Source organism: Lichenostomus cassidix, chromosome 20, assembly GCF_008360975.1.
Source record: "Lichenostomus cassidix isolate B80296 chromosome 20, HeHo_3.0, whole genome shotgun sequence".
Classification (NCBI taxonomy): domain Eukaryota; kingdom Metazoa; phylum Chordata; class Aves; order Passeriformes; family Meliphagidae; genus Lichenostomus; species Lichenostomus cassidix.
In genome coordinates, this window is record NC_139500.1 from 13,822,385 (window position 1) to 13,842,621 (window position 20,237).

General features: G+C 43.0%; 1 protein-coding gene across 4 annotated transcripts in view; it reads right to left on the reverse strand.

Annotated features, from left to right (window-relative positions):
* Window positions 1-628: 628 nt before the first annotated feature.
* The window catches only part of RALGAPB (Ral GTPase activating protein non-catalytic subunit beta), a 66,044-nt gene continuing 46,435 nt past the window's right edge, over window positions 629-20,237 (reverse strand). For all 4 annotated transcript variants that reach the window (XM_085079227.1, XM_085079226.1, XM_085079229.1 and 1 more), the window contains 11 exons: window positions 19,630-19,736; window positions 17,894-18,046; window positions 17,076-17,285; window positions 15,942-16,100; window positions 13,831-13,996; window positions 10,980-11,102; window positions 10,135-10,271; window positions 9,265-9,373; window positions 6,798-6,876; window positions 6,235-6,383; window positions 629-4,656 (listed from right to left, as the gene is read on the reverse strand). In XM_085079227.1, the coding sequence (XP_084935353.1) occupies window positions 4,463-4,656; window positions 6,235-6,383; window positions 6,798-6,876; window positions 9,265-9,373; window positions 10,135-10,271; window positions 10,980-11,102; window positions 13,831-13,996; window positions 15,942-16,100; window positions 17,076-17,285; window positions 17,894-18,046; window positions 19,630-19,736 (1,586 nt within the window). In that variant the 3' untranslated portion in view covers window positions 629-4,462. The remainder of the gene's footprint in view (window positions 4,657-6,234; window positions 6,384-6,797; window positions 6,877-9,264; window positions 9,374-10,134; window positions 10,272-10,979; window positions 11,103-13,830; window positions 13,997-15,941; window positions 16,101-17,075; window positions 17,286-17,893; window positions 18,047-19,629; window positions 19,737-20,237) is intronic.

Below are 20,237 nucleotides of genomic sequence, written 5' to 3' on the forward strand. Positions count from 1 at the left end.
CCCTGACCTAGGGAACCTGCACTGGGAACTCATCCCCTCCCTAGGGAGCTCAGAGATGGTCCATGGGGACCTAGCTGGATGGCACTGACAAACCCTATCTCTAACCCAGCCCAGTCCCCCAGGGCTCCCTGGGTGCATCATCCTCATTGGACACAGGGCCCTCCCCCAGTGCTGCCCAGCTTCTCTTCAAATCCAAAGCTAAGGAATCCTATCCTTCCTCCCCTCTCTCTCTGGACAGCAGAGCCCTCACTCTCACAGGATTCTGCACCCAAAGCACATGGCTTTTCCCTGTCCTGGGTGGGTGTCCAGAGTGACTGCACCATGGGGGACCCACACCTGCGATGGGAAGCAGCACATGGAGTGACTGGAGAACGCTGGCATTGCAGCAGCATCAGGCTCCCCTCAAAAGCCAGTCTTCCATGTTTTCACTCCCCACTCTGTTGAGTTACAACGTAATTGAGATACAACATTGAGATACAATGAATAATGAGCCTCATTATTCCCAGAGCTACTGAGGTGCAGACGGTGTGCAATTCTGCTACCCCTGTATGCTGTTGTCCTGGGAAACATCTCTACTGGAGAATTTCAACAAAGGCTTTGGAAAATACAAAAATTGACCACTGAAAAGTTACTAGATAAGAATCTTTAAAATTTATTTGACTAATTGTGTTACATTCAATATTTGATGTGTTTCTCCTGGACAAAGAATTGGCATAAATACAAACAAGCCTTTGTGTGCCTTCCCTAAACAAATAAGAGATAAAGTACTAGAGACAAGGGAACATAGTTCACATCTTCATATTTACATTTTGCCTTTACTTTACAACTTAGCGCCAGGAATATTTACAGAAAAATACAGTAAGAACAAAAAGTTCATGTCTTGGCAACATACAAGAATTAATACAAATTGTCTATGATTGAAGCACATGATATCTGGCGTTCTCACTTCTAATTGCTCCTGCTAAATCCATGGGGAAAAGGGCTGTGTTTGCCTTCAAAGGTATCACTCAATTACACAATCACAAAAATGCATCAAATTTGTCTGTGAGGCTGAAATTTAGTCCTCTCCTCTTCCTGGGAATGCAGAATCTTGTGGAAAGAAATGCTGTGACCTATAAAGAACCCCGCAAGTACAGTCCAGGGGCAGCCAGGGCTGCTCTTCCCTATGGCCTCGCATACACTGCTACCCACAGACACCCCAATTTCCACAGGCACTGTCCTCCCCCTCTCCTGCTTGCTGTAAGGTTCTAATGCCTTTTTGAAAGTAGCTTTAAAAGAATGGCTTTTCTTTAAAAGTCTCTATTAAGGTACTAAAATGTAATTTCAACACTGTGTTTAACAAGGTGCAAGTGATCACCTCCTGCTCTGTTAAAATAGAATTATGAACCCAAACAAAAAGGTTTGATGAAAAGAAAGCATCTCAGTTTAGTTATTGTGGAACACTTGCAGGTCAGTGGGGAGGTCAGTGCTTGTCCCCTCCAATGGACAGGAATGCTGACCCAAGCCTCTCAAGCATCAAGTCAGAAATTCTATGCAGCTGTTTGTAACACTAAAAAACATCTGGATTCTTGACTCACTCTTGCAATCACCATGGAAATAAACCTCATTTGCTCTGACCCTTTAGGGGAAAAGCTATCAAGACAGTACCCTGGACTAGCTAAAGCCATTGGAGTTTGGCCAGACTTTGACAGCAGATGGATGTAATTCCCAGATTGGTGGTGTGCATTTTGTTATGAAGCCTGAGACCTCCCCACGCCCCAGGGAGGGAGGGACAGTCCCTGTAGGCACCCTGCACTGGCACAACTGTGCCTAGGGTGCCCACTGCTGTGCCCAGCACACAAACCACGAGGGATGCAGCATATTTCTGCATCACATTTTAATACTGAACTGCAACTTTCCTGAAGGCTCACCTTTCCAGAGAGCCAATCCCACATCACCTGCTCACCAACTGGTTTCTACAACTCAACTGACACATGTTCTAAAAGTGTCCATTCCCTGGCACTGGGAGTAGCCACAATGTGCCCAGGTTCCCTTCTTTTTAGACTCCTGCCAAGTCCTATGACTCTCACAGCTGTTACTGCTCCCATAGGTGCCTTTAGATGAACATGGATAAAGGCCCAAGATAACTCCTCAGCGAAGCACAGGCCTTTTTATAGAAAGTAAATCTTCAGGCAGTCCACTTGGCTATCCCTGCCAGAAACCACTCAGGGTTTGTCCCAACACCCCTCTCTGCATTCATGACTGCTCATGATTGCCTGACAGCAGCACCTGGTGCAGCTGTGCTGCATCAGCCAGGACTGTGTAACACTCAGCCATGGCAGGTGGGGTTGCTGTTACACTATCAACGTGCAGACATAAGATTGCTCAGGATGTTTATTGGTTACACATGCATTGCTCATGCCAGTGGGCTCAAGTGTGTTTGGCCATCAATTAGACCCGATAGGTACATACACAGTGCGGGTAAATTTAGAATCCGTGCATTAAATTGCTCCTGGCAAGAGTTTGGCAGGGGAATGAGGCTGTCCAAGTTCCCTGCACAGCTTGGCCAACGCACCCAACTGCTGCCTTGGAGCTCCTCCGGCTGTGTGCCACCTAGGCAGCACACAGGTATGGGCCAGCCAGCACACATCCTGCTACAGGAGTTCTCTTTGGGTGGTTTCATTTTTTAATTTTTTACTCATCTGGATCAAATTCCAGAGCTCCTGAGTTGAAAGGCCAGTGTACTTGTTTCCTGCAACAAGCACACTTCACCTAAAACCCCCATGGCTGACCACCTGAAAGTCCTTTCACATGTAATTTTTAGGGGCCTGTATTTCCACAAACTCTGTGAAAAACTACGTGGAAAGCCAGGAGCGAGGTCTGTCCTTGGCAGGCAAGTTGTAATGAAACAAGTACAAGAGTGCTTCAGGTCAGAACTGTTGCAAAAAGTAGGTCTGAAATACCAAAATTCAATGTCTGACAGATATTACTGCAATGCACAGCACAGCTTATTAAAATCACTTTAGAAATAGTGAACAGCTCCCCACATTCCTGCTCACTCATCCTCTTCCATTACCTGGTCTTGGAAGGATCAGGATCCCTGGTGCTGCCAGGCTGCACCTCCGTAGGAGTGCCAGCCACAATTCACTGCTGCAACACCAGCTAGGATGTGCCAAGAGCCAGAGGTGCTCCCAGGGCTGCCTGCGTGCACCGCACCTCTGAGGTCCCAATATCACACTTGTAGCTGTAAACATCTCTTCCCCAAACATCCTTTGAGTCCTGAACACATCAAAACCACAGGCTGAAAATGAAAACTCCTGACCTAGGTGGAAGAGAAGTGCTGATGCAGAATGTGAGGGTGTACACGAGATTCAAAACAAGGTGAAGTTATGACTCCGAAGGGGCTGTCATGGAATTGAAGTTAATGAGGAAAAGCAGAATTTGTGAATTTTCTTTCCTAGTTGTTTAGTCTGTTTAACAGGAGCTTCTGGAAAGTGTTGTAGAAGCTGCAAAAACTGTTCCTGCTACAAATAACAGGGAGGAGGCAGCCCCAAAATTTCAGATTTCAATCCAATGGAAGGAAGGCAAGTGATGTTTATGCTTTTTATGGAAATGGTGAGTAGGTGATACAGACACTTCAAAATAAATTAAGTAGGTGCATTAAAAAAAATTTAAAATAAAAATCAAGCTACTGAAATTAAATGTGACATTTTGCAACAGCCCTGCAAGTCATAACCTCGCTTTTATATAACCAAAAGCTTTTATCCAATACCAATTCCTGTTGGAAAGTCAGCTAATTTCAGGTGGTGGCTGTTGTCAGCAGGACACATCTCCTATGCAGATGTACTCACTCGAAGCCCTGGAGGGAGTGGCCACATACAGCATCTGGGTTTGGATTTCGGGGCCTGCTCTTTCCAAGCAATATTCCCCCTCTTGCTTCTGGTAGACAGATGCTTTACAACCAGTGAAGGAACTTCTGTTGAGCACTGAAGGGGGACTGAAAATGTCTTTGAAGTTCTTGCAGGGAAAGTTAATGCTCTGGAACAGACTCCTCCTTCAAGGAGAGATCCTGCTCACTTGCACTTTGACACGTGGGTGCAGCAAGGTGTCTAACGGCAGGTTTGTTTCTATTCTTATTTCCATCCTCATTTGCAGAGACGACTTTACTTTGATTGTTTTCCCCTCATAGTGAGACACCTATAGCTCCCAGTTAATCTGGAAAGGATGACTGGGTGAAGAGATTATTTTGCTAGCATCTAGGAAGACTGGAATTCAGTAATCTTCTGAGGGTAAGTGAATCAAGTCAATATCCCAACTGAAATGTTTCAGATTCATTTCTCATTCCTCCCACATGGTATCTGCTGACTTGTACTAGAACACGATTTCCTGAATTCTGGAGGGCTGAGGAAATTTGTTGTTATTTAACTGTTTTCATTAGTACAGCCACCAAGCTCTGATCTAATTGTCCTGGAAGGATAACGACCTAGGGGTTGCAGTTCTTGAGCCCAACCTCCTGGAAAAGCGAGGTATAAAACTCCGGCTCCAGCTGCCTGTTCCGGTATTTATTGACAATATCTGCTATTTTCTGTTTTCGGCGGACGTGGGGGGGGTTGTAGGAATCACTTTCCAGCCTCTTTCTCCGACAAATATTTATTACTGTCTGTCTCACTAAAAAACCTGAAAAAGAAACAACATTTGAATCAAGTTTAAATTTGGTCCTGAACTCCTTTGCTGGCTTTCCAGTTAAAGACAATTTTGGGTGCTGTCCCATCTAAACCCAGGGGAGATGTTCAACACCACTAAGTCACGAACTTTTCTCCATGAGCAGTTGATAACAGATAGCCATGGTCCACAGGCCTGTAAAGACCTTCACTGTAAAAAATGAAGAAAGGGACTCACTCAGTGTTATCCTAAAGTGGCTGGAGAAGAAGTATTGTCTGCATTGCCAGAGCCAAGCAGCTGCCTGGAGCAGCACCCTCAGGACAAGAGGGCAAACCCAGAGCAACCAATCCAAGAGTCACAGTACCACAGCCCCAGCCATGCCACACATGTGGACCTCAAGTGGGCCCTGAGGTCACACCAGGTAATGCCAGGGGAGCCCTGAGAATGAAAAAGTACCTGTCAGTACCTTTTCCCAGTAGGTACTGCAGAGGCTTCCCCTTGGAAAGGAGATGATGAAAGACCTCGTGGGTTGTGGCTGCAAACAAGTTTCTCTTCCCCTCACTGCCTTGCCAATTTTGTCACCCCTCTGTAACTCACACTGCTGGATGTGGAGGGAGGAGGAGGTTGGAAATAGAAGTAGTAGCATTCAAAAGCTGGCAGTGAACTTTATCTTATTTTATTCTGAAGTGAAATTCCTATGCCTCTAAGGAAGCAAGTGTTCCTTACAGACAGCTCTTTCTTATTGACACCAACATTTAGAGGACCTCACTGCACACAAGCTACATCTGCTGAACTTAGAGACGAGACAAATTTCACTATATTAACAGTCCTGATGCAGCTGAAAAACAAGCTCAACTCTAGGAAAACATATCTGATGATTTTTCAGTAAAAGCCACTGTCACCAGCTGAATTCATAAATGTGATTTGAGGGCCCAGGTCTGGCTTTGATTTGCCAATCACTGAATTAAGCACGCAAACCCCAGAACATGAAAGTCACTCCCAGCAGCAGCTTTACGGTTATGTACAGGTACCCTAATGTTTATTACTTCATTTTACTCTGTCCTGTGAACTGCTCTCGCTGGGTGGGATTTCCAGGTACTGACGCCAACACCAGGACAGGTCCATGAATTCATCCAGGAACAGAGGAAAAGGCAGAGGGCACACATGGGCCCCTGTTAACACATGCCTGGATGGTATTTTTATTGAACACATTAGAAAATCCTCAATTGCTGTAGTTTAAAACCATATCTGGCTTCTAAACCAGAAGGAATACACAGCGTGCCAGCACAGTAACAAATGTTACTTGGTCTTCTGCTCTTAACAGCAGGGTCACATTTCAGATCTCTCCTATATAAACAGGCTCCATTCCTAGTTCCAAGCCCTTCTCCTGCTATCCTGGCAGCCAAGCGCTGCCCACCTGCTCCCTCTGCTGTTTCTGCTCCCACTGCAAAAAGCATGGCTTTCATTTGTTCAGCGTTGCCCACCTTTTTCCAAAGAAAGACTGCAGACCATGTACTTTGCAGATGTATTATTATTAGAAAAAAACCCCAAAAAACAACCAAATATGAACGTTCATAAAACCCCTTAGCTTACCAAGAGCTCTCCTACTGACTATCATTCCATCCACCAGTGGAATAACCATGTTAAATTTTCCAGTTGCTCCTTGAAGTTTTATCCTGAATAAGCCAGTGTTTAAAGGATGGATGAAGATCACAGGAACTTCCTTCTCAGGAATGGTAGACCTTAAGGGAAAAACACAACTGTTAAATCAGTTTTAAAGCACTGTTTCAATTAATCAACAGAGAAAAAATGACCCCTTCAAGTGTTAAAATTTAAAAATGCCTCATGGCTAAGGCAGCAGGTTCCTGGGGCATGCTCTGGACCCTCAAAAGGGCTCTGTCAGTTGAGCTGTGCTTATGATCTCTGTCCCCACAGGACTGGAGAGCCCTGCAGCCAGGGCACAGCATGTATGCAGCATTAACCACCTCACAAGGGAGCCAGTAAGGAGCTCATCAGAGACTCAGACAAAATTGCGCGTTTTCTGTTCTTTAATTCCTGTTTTATCTGCAGTGATATGAAAAGCTCTCTCATTTTTTCAACCAAGAAATAGTCCACTGACAAATCAATAAAAATAATGAAAATAAGAGCGGTCTTACCTCAGGGAAGTGCTACTATTGGCTGTGGTTTCCACACCAGTGCTAGTCTCAGATAACAGATCAGGGAGAGGGAAGTTTTCTGTAAGAACAGGATGCGCCATATAAAGTTTACCTAATCTAGTTTTGGATTCTTTTTTCTTGTGTACAAGGAAAGATTATTTATCATCAGCCAAAACCATGCAATCCTCAAGCATTGTAACTGCTAGTGTTCTTGCACAGGTAGTGTCTTTGTTTGGTTTTCAATTTAAGCATTCATGGAGGGTATGCACACCTCAGCCATCTGCACACAACAGATGAGGTCCCAGACCCCTCCATTCTCTCAATCCAAAGGTCAAAATCTCTAGAGAAACTGTGAAAGCAGGAAGTAGGTGAACTACTTCAACCACAAAAAACCTTTCAAATTATTATTCATTGCATCTTCACCCATCCACAAGGAATCAGTCTCAAGAACAGTGCTGGGAGCACTGAACAATGCCACCACTCAGACTTACAGTTCCCTTGAGCCCTGCTCCCACAAACACAGAGTGCTTCCTCAAATCCAAGCTCTGTGGATCCCCACCACAATCTACAACTCTGCTGCCATGCACTTGCCAACAAAGACAGAATAATGGAGGTGAAGGAGGAAAAAGTAAGAACTTGTATCCTTGAAGGAGATTTGGTACTTCCCAACACCTTTTTTAGGGGTTGAGAGATGTTGAGAGTCACTCACAGAAGTACAATTCAGGCAGCAGGACAGTGCTTCCAGCAGAAGGAGTCTAAGGCCCAAACCCAGATGTTGCCATCAGAAGTGGGATGCTAAGGGTACATAACAGCTGTAGCAAGCAGAGGGAAAACATGGCAAGCCATGGACACACTCTGAGATGGAGCAAGAGGGAGAGCAGGCAGCTGGCAGCGGGGTGATAACCTTGACTACAAAGTAAGTTTTTCACTGTCCAGACTTAAAGATGTACCAGAAGCATAAGGCAAAAGCTGTAAGAAGCATATGCCAAAACCTCTGGGCTAGGAGTCACTCCAAGAGATGTCCTCCCCTTCATCAAACTGCCAGGCTTACAGAGGCTCACAAACTCATTTCTCCAGCTTTAGGTCCAGAACTTTTAGAGATTCCTACAGCTGCTGAAAGGAACAGCCAAGCAGAAACATGCCTATGTAGCACAGCTGTTGCGCCTGCAGTGAGCTGGCTTTAGCTGCCACCCAAGAAGGAAGTGAATCAGGGACACCAGTTTGGAAACTGGAACACACTCTGGGCCAATGTCTGGATAAGGAAATGATGCTGCATAACTTTCTGTCTGCCTCCTGATCTCAGTAAGGCTCTGAGGGACATGCTGTGGACAATGTGGTCTTCCTGAGAATTTACATCTATACTTAACAGGAAACTTCCTCTTGATTACTGCCATTCCCTTGGTTGCTCTACTCTAGAAAGAGCTAAGGCCTTAATTAAGGTCCACCATTACTTCCATACTGAGAGCCAGGATTAGAAAACAAAGATGGACTAAAGCACCAGTTCCTGGCCAGTCTTGCAGACACTGCTGGGCTAGGCCAGTGCAGGAAGACTCTTGCAATAGCACTGAGGCCAGACGATGGCTTTGAACCAGCACACAAAAAGCTCCTGGGGACAAAGAATAGAGCCAGCTGTCCACCATGGCAATGACATGGCTGTAACAAGATAAGCAAAGCTGGGTCTCCCCCAGACCAGCCAGTACTCTGAGGCAGAGGGGAAACACCAAACTAAAAAACTCAAAAGTTTTATGAGGAGCAGGACATTGCCTGAGCAAAACAGCAGAAAGGGAGCATGAAGCAGGCACTCTGAATGCAGAAAAAACTGAGCCCTCCCACAAAGAGAGAACACGGAGTTCCAAAGGTGCCATCAAACCAAGGAGGATGATAATCCCTCCAGCACAGAAGCAGCAGGTGTCAGAAGCCACTGTTTTAAAGGAAGAAAACCAGATCTACTCTGTGGAGACAACCGCTGAAGGGAACTCAAAAGCAGGGCAACACACCCACCTTGTGTGCTGTGCTTAAGGCTCATGAGAGCATTTCACAGGTACTGCCAGACCTAAAGGAAACTTCAGATCTGTGTATGCCACTGATTCATGTACACCCCAAGGATCACAACTCAAATATCAAAGAACTGATCCAGAATCTTAAAAGCATTGCTATAGACATTAATAAGGATTTATTTTTATTGTGAGGGTGGTGAGGCCCTGGTAGAGGTTGCCCAGACAAGCTGTGTCTGGCCCATCCCTGGAAGTGCTCAGAATGGACAAGCCTTGGAGCAATCTGGTCTAGTGGAAGGTGTCCCTGCTCATGTCAGGAGGCTGGGACTAGGGGAGCTTTAAGGTCCCTTCCAAATCAAACCAGTCTGTGGTTCCATGAACTAGCATTTTATTTTAAAAAACAATGGAAGAGAATTCTTCCTCTGGTTCCTGCCCTGTTGTTACTTTAGTGAACTTCAAGAACTTGTACATACCTATATCATCGTAACGTTCCACCCAGACCACAAACACTTTGGTTTCAGGTCCCATTGGTGGAATGGTTCGGCCCTGAGGCATCCTCTTGGATCTGGAAGTAGGACTGAGCTGTTTTGAACATAAGGGAAGAGTAGCATTTGCAAACACTGTGAGTCCAATAATGCAGCCAAGAAGTATTTCCCAGATGCTCCTCATATCTCAGCCACATACAACCTCTGCCAGCTATTGAGCAGGGGCAGTTGTGCTGGAACTACACACTGAATTCTGGGTCTCCACCTTACTTATATTCAATATAAACTAACATATTCAGCCTTGAATCAGTTAAGAGTTTTTCTTAATGGTCTTGAAGACCTTAAATGAGTAACTAAATATATATTAGGAAGTGAATTTTAAACAATTAAGCATAAATAAATCCTTTGCTTACAGATTTAACAGTTCATGATTTTGCTGGTGCACAAAAGCAACTTTTGGTAATTCAGTCACAACTGACACTGTTTTAAATTGGGCAAGTAGGAAAAGTGTTCACGTCTATCCATCATCAATTTCCAAGTATGGATTTGAGGCCAAGTTACTCTGTAAATACTGCATATACATTTTCCTGCATGCATTTCAAGATTTCAGGATGCACAGTATTACCACTTAGCATGTCCAAGTTTTATATTTAAGTAATGTAATCTTGTTATTCCCTGCTGTAGGTCTCAATTCTGGCAGGACCAAAGCAGCTATCAAAGATTAATGGCAAGGAACAAGTAGCTCTACATGCCAGGAAAACAGCTCATATACTATCAAAAATCCTGTAGCATTGCCAGCATGGTTCTTGAAAAAAAGGAAAAAAAAAAAGGCACTTCTCAATGCAAGTTTTGCCTCACCCGCTGGGAGGGATTGAGATTGTCTGTGTGATTGGGGAACAGTTCAAGCGTTAGAGGCTGCTGCTTCAATATTCCTGGTAGCAGATCCATATTGGAGTCACTTTCTTGGTCAGAGACACTGCTTTCCAGTGAATCAGCTGTAATCCAGAAGAAAAACAGATGAGTTTTGTCTGTTCTTCTGCCAAAAAACTTAAACTGTTATCATATATAAGGTTTTGATACAAAAAAAAGGTTGTAAGGCTTTTGAAACTAAACATGCATAGATGTATGGTCAAGTCAATATAGCACTCATAAATAGGAAGATGAGTTAGGAGACAACTGCCAGTTATTCCAGAAACAGACTGCCAATAAAGCACTCCCTACAGACTTACACTTATCCCAGCAATTTCCTACAGAATACAGTCTCCTCCTTTCTATGGCTACACCAGGCAAATTTTAGTATGCGAAAGATGCCATGAAAGCTGTTGCTTCCCTACACAGTAGTGGTGCACACACTCCTCCATGTGCTGCAGGAGCACATCATTGACAGGAAAGGGGGAAAAATTGGCATCGCCAGTTGATGGTGAACCACATGTCCAACCTTAAGCACCCTGGTAACAATAAAACTGCTGTGGACACCTGGACATCTACTGAGGCTCAGACTGAGTAAAAGGCATAGAACAGATGCCACATCAGGAAGGAGTCTAAGGATTAGAATGCTGTAATTTAAAAGTTCACAACTTTCTGACAAAGGTCTTGCTAAACACACTACTAGTAAGTTTATTTAGGTTTTCCTTCTGAAAGAGCTCTCAAACAAAAAAACGTTGTTTTCATTTTTGTAAAGAGCATGTACAGAGCAATCTTACTCAGGGACTCCACCGGTGATGGGACAACAAAGGCTATTTCTGTCAGGGCATCTGCATAATACAGCACCTTCTTCTGCCCATTGAAGATACTTGCCCCAACATCTTCTGAGATAATTAGATCATCTGAAATGGACAGAAAGGGAAGGTTTAGCCAGAAGGAAGCTCTACTTCTTTACACACTGCATCAGAAATGACCTTCAAATACAAGGTGCAATCAATGAGAAGAAACCATGCAAATCTCATTTTAAAATGAAAGGAGTTAAATCTCATGGCTAACAACCCTTCTCAGATAAAGGCTTTTGCTTTGTCTTGAAGGAAAAGGCATTTTGGCTTGGAAGGGGCTTTATTTTGAACACATTTCCAATGCACTGGATTCTTTATTTCCTAGTACTCTAGTAAGCACATCTGCTACTGGAATACATCTACTATCTATTTCTGAGCATTCCATTTAGCAGGATCAGTTAGTCATTCCATTTCCAAGGACTCTAACACTTATCAGTTTAGTCTGATACTATTCTAGAATTCAAACCAGTTTCTACAGACTTTCTTCAGTCTTTTCTCTGTCAAGCAGAGTTAGAAAAAGATCTGCCTCCAATCAATGCAAGAAAACACTTCATTCTCAGTCCCCAGTGATTCCCTCACCACAACTCACCAATACAGGCCTTCAGAGCACATAAAGCATCTCCCTGCCCACTTTTCCTTCCCCATGTCACCTCCAGAATGACTAGCAAGGACTTTAAAATGAATTATTTTTCTGATCCAGTTTACAGAAGGGTTCCTGGGATAGCTGCCTCAACAAAGCCACTGGAGCAGTGAAATTCAGCATACTGACAGAGAACTGGCCAGAGGCATGTTCAAGACTCCAAGCCATGCTTCAGCATCAGGGAAAGGTTCCCACATCCCCAGTGCACAGGGAGCTCCCAGGGAGCCACACCCAACTCAAACCCAGCTCTTTAACAATTTCTTTGCTTTTGGGGGTGGTGCAGGGAAGCATTCCCGTGAAATTATTTTAATCACAGCTCACTGGAAGCTATTCTAGACTCACAGAATCATTTAGGTTTGAGATCACTGAGTCTAACTGTTAACTGAGCACTACCAAACTCACCACTAACCCATGTCCCTAAGTCCCACATCTGTACAACTTTTAAATCCCTCCAGGGATGTGACTTCACCACTGCCCTAGGCAAACTGTGCCAGTGCCTGACCACCCCTTCCATAAGGAAATTTTCTTTAACATCCAACTTACACGTCCACTGGCACAACTTGAGGCTGTTTCATCCTGTCACTTGTTACCTGGGAGAAGATACTGACCCTGACCTGGCTACCTCTTTTCCAGGAATTGCAGAGAGTGAGGAGGTCTCCCCTGAGCTTCCTTTTCTCCAAGCTGCACCTTGCCAGCTCCCTCAGCTACTCCACATCGGACTTGTGCTCCAGCGCACTCACCAGGAGAACCAGGTTATTAGAAATAACCTGCCCTTCCTCCCTTCCATTTCTGAATGTTTTTTCTGTTCCTTCTTCCTCCAGCTTATTGCACTAATTCAGCAATTTAGTGGTCTGTGCTCTCACTCAAATGGCTGAAAAAATTCTAGTTGAAAAGTCCACATCAAATCAGGTCCCTCGCTAATTCAGGGCACTGCCTTTCACAGTTGTTCTGATGAATTAACTGCTGAATTAATTCAGCAGTTAATGTTCTGATGAATTAACTGTTCTGATTAATTAAAGGGAGGTCAGAGAGCTCTGCCTCTAAGAAAGCACAGCCTCAACCTGTCGTTAAAGCAAAATTAAATCCAGACCTGGCCATTTTGTAATCCATCCTGACTTACTCAGAGAAAGCAATGCCTCTGTTCTCTAACCTCTCCCCAGCACCTCCAGCCTTCTGTGGTTTGTATTTTTATTCCATAACTGAAGGGAGAAGTCTCCAGCTGGCTGCAGATACAGGTGAAGGGCACTCCTAAGACACAGTGAATGTACAGCAGAGCAAGTGCTGCTTAAGCACCTGCAGCTGTAATGATGTCACATCTTATGCCAACACTAGGTCCAGGATGATGAACAAGCAGTACCAGCCTTACAACTGCCTTCGGGTGGCACACCGGAGGCTGTGGCTCTGGAGATCACCTAGAACAGGTCTGGCCCTTGTAGCAGTGACACTGAAACCAACACAGACACAACCAATTCCCAGGGAATCTGATCGAGTTGTCCAAGGGAGAGAAGTTAACCCAACCCCCAGTTTTCCATCCTGGGATAGCAACTCACACTCCTGAGGATCATTCTGGGTGACAGAATGGGGAGAGGGTGGTGCATGAGGAGCGCAGGGGAGGAGTTGCTCTAATGAAAAAAAGCAGTCAATGAAGCAAGAGAGAGAGATGCATGTGGGTTCCAACCTCCAAGACCTACAAAGGGAAGTCTGTTTTCGTTCCTTTGTACCAAGCATGACTACAAGGCTAACTTGTTAGTCATCATCTCATTTTAATCTACTTACAGAACACTGAAAAAACCACACAGTATTTCAAGCCTATTTGCCAATACACAGAACAATCTGCAGCTGATTTCACCTGAATACTGGTTTGGGATAGTATACTAAAGACTCGTCAAATCTTCAAAAATACAGCCAGATGTATTTTTCTGCTGAGGCTACTTCCTCCCAACAACATACAGACATTAGTTTTGCTCACTCTGACTTGAAGCTTAATTTAGTACTTCCACATTTCTTTCTAGCAAATGTCAGCATTTATTAAAAAGAGGAGAGAAGTAGAAAAAAAAAAAGAAGCCAGTGTTCAGAAAGCAAGAAAATTGTCTTCTAAAGGAGGCTAAACATTTTAATTTACTATAAAAGACATTTAATGTATCTTACCTTGTTCAGGTCCCTCTTCATCACTGCAGCTGTTGATTGACCAGCTTGTTGAGACATGACCAGTCCACCCAGGGTGCTTCCCGACATCAACAGACCAGCCAAGAGACAGCAAGAACTCCAGGAAGTGAGGCTGAACAATTCTGGAAGACTCCATGTTCTTCAGGATCTGAAACCACCAGCAGCACCATGTTGGTACAGAAGGAGGAAAAAAGCCTCTTCCTCCCCAGCTTTTTAATTAACATTTTTGTCACCAACATGGTTTTGCCCAAATATAGCTACAGAACAAGCCTGGAACCCCAGATTTTCTACATGGACATTACTCCCTGCTCCTCAGCATCCTCCTATCCTGCTTCACCTTGTCCTACTCAATCACCTTGACTTTCTGCCAGCATTTTCAAAGTCTGTAAAACAGTGAATTAAATGGCTGGAAATGGAAATTTTGAGACTCAATCATGCATCAGAAAAAACACTGAGTACTCAGTGCAGAATGTGCATTAGCACTAAAGGTAACATAAAGGTTTTCTGGACAGTTTTCACTATTAGACTGAGTTAAAATTTGAAGAGAAAGGTATTTTTAGTCACTACTCACCTGTACATGACATAGAGTGGTTTACAGGGCAAACCTCACAGCACATTAAATTATGAAACAGATTTTCCAAAAGAATTTTTAGCAGTATTGAGTGTGCACTTTAATCAAACATCACAGTTTACTGTTCACATTAAACTTCAATCATTCTTCTGACAGAGATCTGGCACATGCAAAGGCAATTTTTACCTCATTATGACCAAGTGAGAGTTGAGCCCTTCACCAAATAGCACATAGGGACACATGTGATTTGGGTTTCGGGTACCAGAACCATTGGGGTTGGTGGAAAAAACTATGTATCCATCCTTTCCAGACTACGCAGGAATTTGTTTTGTGGCAGAGGCATCATTGGTTTTGACTTGTGCAGGGGCAGAACACTGGGAAACAGGCCCCAACAAAACAGAAACTGCACAGATGGGTGCTTGAAGGAAAGCTTGCAGGCTGGAGGTTTTGTGTAGCCACACAATCCTGACACTCCATCCTAATGTCTTGTACAGTGTTCAGCAGAGACTAGACACACTGCATTGAAATATCATTATTAATCCTCATTACTAAGCACACTGAAGCCGCAGCTGTGCTTCAGAACAAGTCAGGATAAGCACGGGTTGGAAGACATAAGAGCTCCATAAGAGCATATAGACATTCTGCTAGCTCAGCATGAGCACATCTCAGCTTGAAGGCAAACCTAGCATATCTTGTTTCATAGTAGACTTCACAGATGAAAAGACTCTGTACTGTCTACTCTGAATACAACCTGAACACTCACAAACAGATGATCTTGGTTTCAAGAATTACTGTGTCCTACACCAAAGCAGAAGGTCCTGCAGTGTTCTGTCAACTGTGTATTCACAGTGACACGAGGAGTTGGCACAATGATTTACTATGTAAGCTATGCTTCTACTCTTTACTATGAAAATTATGAATGGAATGAGAAGGTGCTAAAGAAACATTCCTTCTTAATGAGCCCATAAACCCTCTTAGCAAATTTCTAGGTCACAAAGAAGTCACGATTTAGATTCGCACAAATTAACCTGATTAACCTAATCGCCTTTGAATCTAAATATTAGAGCATAAAGACTTAAAATGCAGTAATACTTTCTCAGTTGCAGAAAGTTTTTCATTCCTTTAACACGTGTTTAACATTAGAATGAAACCAAACTACCTTGACATTGCTGGAACAAACTGCAACCTTCCCTGCAAGCTGAGCCAACAAAGCTGAAATGCCTTTCTGATCTGAATCTTTGAACTCTACAAATAAGGACAATAAGGACAGAACAGATAATAAAAATACTATTAATATCTTAATATATACCTCATCTATATTTAAAAATATATTAAATTTATTACAATAATCCTATGTGTGAGCAATGTACTTCAACCTACAGATGAAGAAAATATGCAGTGACTTGTAGCTCGCACTGGTTCTGACACTTCATTCTAATCATCAGCAGTGATGCTTTACTCACTTGGAAATTACAAGGCACAAGACAATATAGACTAGCTGGCACTCTACACTTTCACTTACCTCCTGGCTCGTTTTCTGGCCTGCTTTCATGTAGAAAATGAAAACAGTATCAAAAGGACGACAAGGCAGCAAATCCAAGTAGCCAAGGTCATCAAAAAACCCAGGAAGAGCAGAGTCAAGTGCAATCAGGTGAGGAGGTAGACGACTGTTAGCAGGTTCCTGTCCAACAGAGTTCAACAGTTTAAAAACCCATCTTTCCTAACTGAAAGGTTTTTACAGCTTCAATGGCAATCCATTAAAATATAAAAAGACAGTTTCCCTTCTTTAAGGGCAAAATCATACAGGGATTTCTGGTGCAATATAATCTTGTAACTGTAAATGAGTAATAGGTTGACATAAGAGCATAACAGGTTGACGATTCATTGCATTCTAATCTCATTAAATAAAAGTGGTACTTTGCCAGTGAGACAATATTTTGCTCAAGAAGGGCACACAACATAACCAGCAAATGCTTAAAAAATGTCACAGCTATGCGCACAGTCATGTACAGTTTCAGATTAACCTAAATACCAGTAATATGTAAAATATTGAGCACTTTCAGACATAATTTTTGCAAATGCTCTGTAATCTACTTTTCTTGACAGCTTTCTGGAAGGAAAAGCAACAAATAAAAGGGAGAATCCACAGGTAAGAGGCAGAATTTCAAATTAAGAATATGGACCATCTCTATAAATTATTTTAATTTTAAAAAGAAACCACTATGTCTACTGTGTACTCGCACATGTTTAAGTATGATTAAACAACTTCAGCACAACCACCTCTGAAGCAAAATTTTCATGGAATTCATATTTCAGAGTCTTCAAGTACCACCCCAAAACCTAAGTCAAGGAGTGGAATGATTTCAAATGTGAACATGTGAGTGTGATGGCTTATGCACTCACTGCAAATAAAGATACAGCCACCTATTCAGAGCATGTTCAACTCAAGGCCCAGCCTTTTACGACGCTGCTTTTTCACAACCCTGCTCTTCCTGGAAGACTGGAATCTATAATTTAATTTGATTAGACTGCAGCTGAATAGTAGTTGGAACTACATAGATGATCTTCTGTTAACACAACTTGTTTTTCCCCTCTTGCCAAGCCAGACCAGTTGGGAACTGGAGGAACTGGACAACACCAAGAAGTAACAGATCACCTTCAGTGCCTCTAATGAGAGAAAGCCGAAGTGAGACAGGAACAGACGTGCTGTCTGGAACTCCTGTGCTGGTGGTGGGGGCTTACACTCCGTGATGGGATCAGGAAAGCTCTTCTTCTGCCACTCCTCTTCACTTCTCTGATCTATGGAAGTCTCAAAGACAATTTGCTGGGCCATGCCATTCCTTAGCTTCTCATGGCGCTCCTCGAGCTGGAAAACATTGCGTGAACTGCTGATGTCACCAAAAGCACAGAGATCCACTAAGAAAACAGTTCCACTATTTAGGAAAGCTCTGCAGCAGCAGATGCAATCTACCACCAGAATGGTTACTAAAACACTTCCAAAAAAGAGCTTGCAACATTACAAAGTGAGCGCCCTGTTTGAATAGGAGAGCTCTGAATATCCAATATCAGCTATGGTTTCTCCTATTCAAGTGAACAGAAACTAAAACACATGAGATTCTGTGAAATTTTAAAATATTTGAGTCACAAACTCTCTTCTTCCCCCAGGAAGGTCTCAAAAAAGACCCTTCAATTTCCCAGAAGTAAAGTCAACAAAATGCAAGTCATTGCTTCCTACCAGGATATTAGGATCAGTAATAAAACATGTTGAGCAGTGTCTCCCAAATAACACATCCAAAGCATTGTCATCTTCCTGGCAAAGTGCACAGATTTAACTAATTTGCAGAGGCTATTCATTCCACTGATATGAAATTGGACAAGCTAAAGAGTAAAGCTATTTAAACTAAGACATTAGTGCATGACTCACGAACAGACAAAAACCCCAAGAACAAAATCAAGTCAGAGACAGTTATTTACTTCCTCATTCACAATCTCATGTAAATCAGGAATGCTCAAATCAGCTTTCACAAATGGAATCTTGTCCACCTCTTCAGGAAAAGGGCGGTGTTTCACACTGTATTTCAATCCAACATCATTTTTAGGAGCTGGTCGAGGTTCTGGTACAAATGTCTGACAAAAAAAGGAGGTTGTTTTTACATTCAAGGTATTGTATCACTAGACAATACTTTATTAGATGAAAAACATTTCCTCTCCCCTCCCCACCAGAACTACACTAATCCATTAGCGAGCAACATCATTAAAAAACATTAAACATTTTAAGCTAATAGACTCGTATTAAAAACGTGACTGCAAATTTTAAAAAGACACAACTCTGCTCATTTTGAAACCTATGAACCCTGCTTACCACTTGGCCTCTAAACAGCTGCAAACCCCAATGAAAATGGCAAGCTTACATGGCAACATCTTATTTTCAGCCCATTCTAACTGTGTTGAGCAGGCAAGTGTTTGAGAAGCTGCATTTCAACCCTCCTGACTGTGATGATCACAACAAGCCAAGGCCTCAAGGAGAGCAGCAATACTGTGGGTCAGAAGGGAGATGCACTGCCAGAATACCCGAAGGACTTGCATCATGGATCATGATGCAATTTTGACATTGCTACTACATCATGTAATTCCAAACTTCAAGTTACCAAGGAGAGAAATGAATTATCTAGGTGGAGGTTTGGAGGTGCACCAGGTTCAAGCAAGCAAGACCTCTCATTGCACCTTCAGTGCTGTTTCCTACTGATTATATTTCAAAAGGGCAAAGCCATTAACAATTAAGTTATAGAATGCCTTCAAATTGGAAAAGTTCCCTTAATAACTGGTGAGGAGGTCAGCAGTCAGGTCATGGCTTGTCCTTTAGTGTAGGAAGTAGCACACCTGGACTGACATTATTTAGCCAAGAGTCTCACCTCCAGACACACCAGAGCTCCAAACACAACCTGGAGGGTCTTCCTGAATGCTGCTTTGCAGAGACCACATTCACCAAAATGTGAACATGCCAGCTGAGACTGACAAGTCCTCATTACTGCCTTTCTTTTACTGAGGGTCATGGGAAGAGTTTAAAGATTCGGAGAAGTTCAGAGACAGAAATTTTCGTAACAGGAGAACATGCTCCACGAGACAATTGCAGTAAGAAACTTCACTGTAAAATAACACTGGGGTATTTCTCTTCCATTATTCTCTTCCACTATTTCTCTAGAGCTGTTCCAGAGTTCATCTAGATACCTTTTTTTCACAGCAAGTTTACAGCCATCTTTGCAACATCTGGCTTTGTAGTTTGAAGAGTTGTTCTCTGCAGCACCACATTCTACACCTCCAGACTTCACTCCCTGTGCTAAAAGGAAAAAGGTGCCTGACACCTGAAAACTAGCACCAACACTCCTGCTTACACATTAAATATGCTGTGCCTTACCCCCATCACTTCAGAAGATGCTTTCAGGAAAAAAAAAAAGAAAAAAAAAGAGAAAATTCCCCCTCCCCTAGGCAAGTCTGCAAGTCTAGAAAGCTACAGCACTTTCACAGCCTGTAGTTCATATTAATCACAAATGGTAAAGAGTCACCAGAGATGTGGCACATTACCTACAGCTAAAGGCCCCATGGCTCAGCCTTAATGTACAATCACCAGCTCTGGGGGGCTGTCTCACATTAGTGGAATTTCTGCTGAACATCTCTAAGTTAAAGATTTCTTTACAGGCTTTGATAGAGACCTTTTGATTTGCTTTAGCTCCTCTTGGTAAAAGACAGAGTTGCTGGGCCCACGCAAATCTTCCAGATGTCCCACGGATCAAAACCGTGACAGAGGGGAAAGAGTCATCTGCAAAGCACATGGGTTAAGAGTATAATACGTCATCATATATTGCAAATAGTTCACTGTGTAATCATTTAACAAGAAGATTATGTAGGCATGATTGTAGAGGTTTTGCTTTCAATGTTAACTCCTCCCTGATCCTGAAGAAAATTCCTGGTGAGAAGCAAGCAAACCTCTCTGCAGCAGGAAAGTGCTATCTACTTTGTCAGTTCAGTAGTTGTCAGCTCAGTTTCATCATTAACAGCAACTTTCACCCAAATTCATGCAGATCACCATTTCTCTCCAAAATATCTCCAGGAAATCAAAGAAGATTGTCCAGCTACTGCCTGTTTAGGTGAGACAATGAATGACTATATGGAGACACAGATTCCATGATGCTTCCATGACCATCTGTAAAAGTTCCTCACAAATAGCAGCAATAAGAACAGTGGAAGGACAAGAGATAATGGTGAAACAAAGATTCAGGAAGATTCTGACTCCACATCATGGAAGATTTTTCCCCACAAG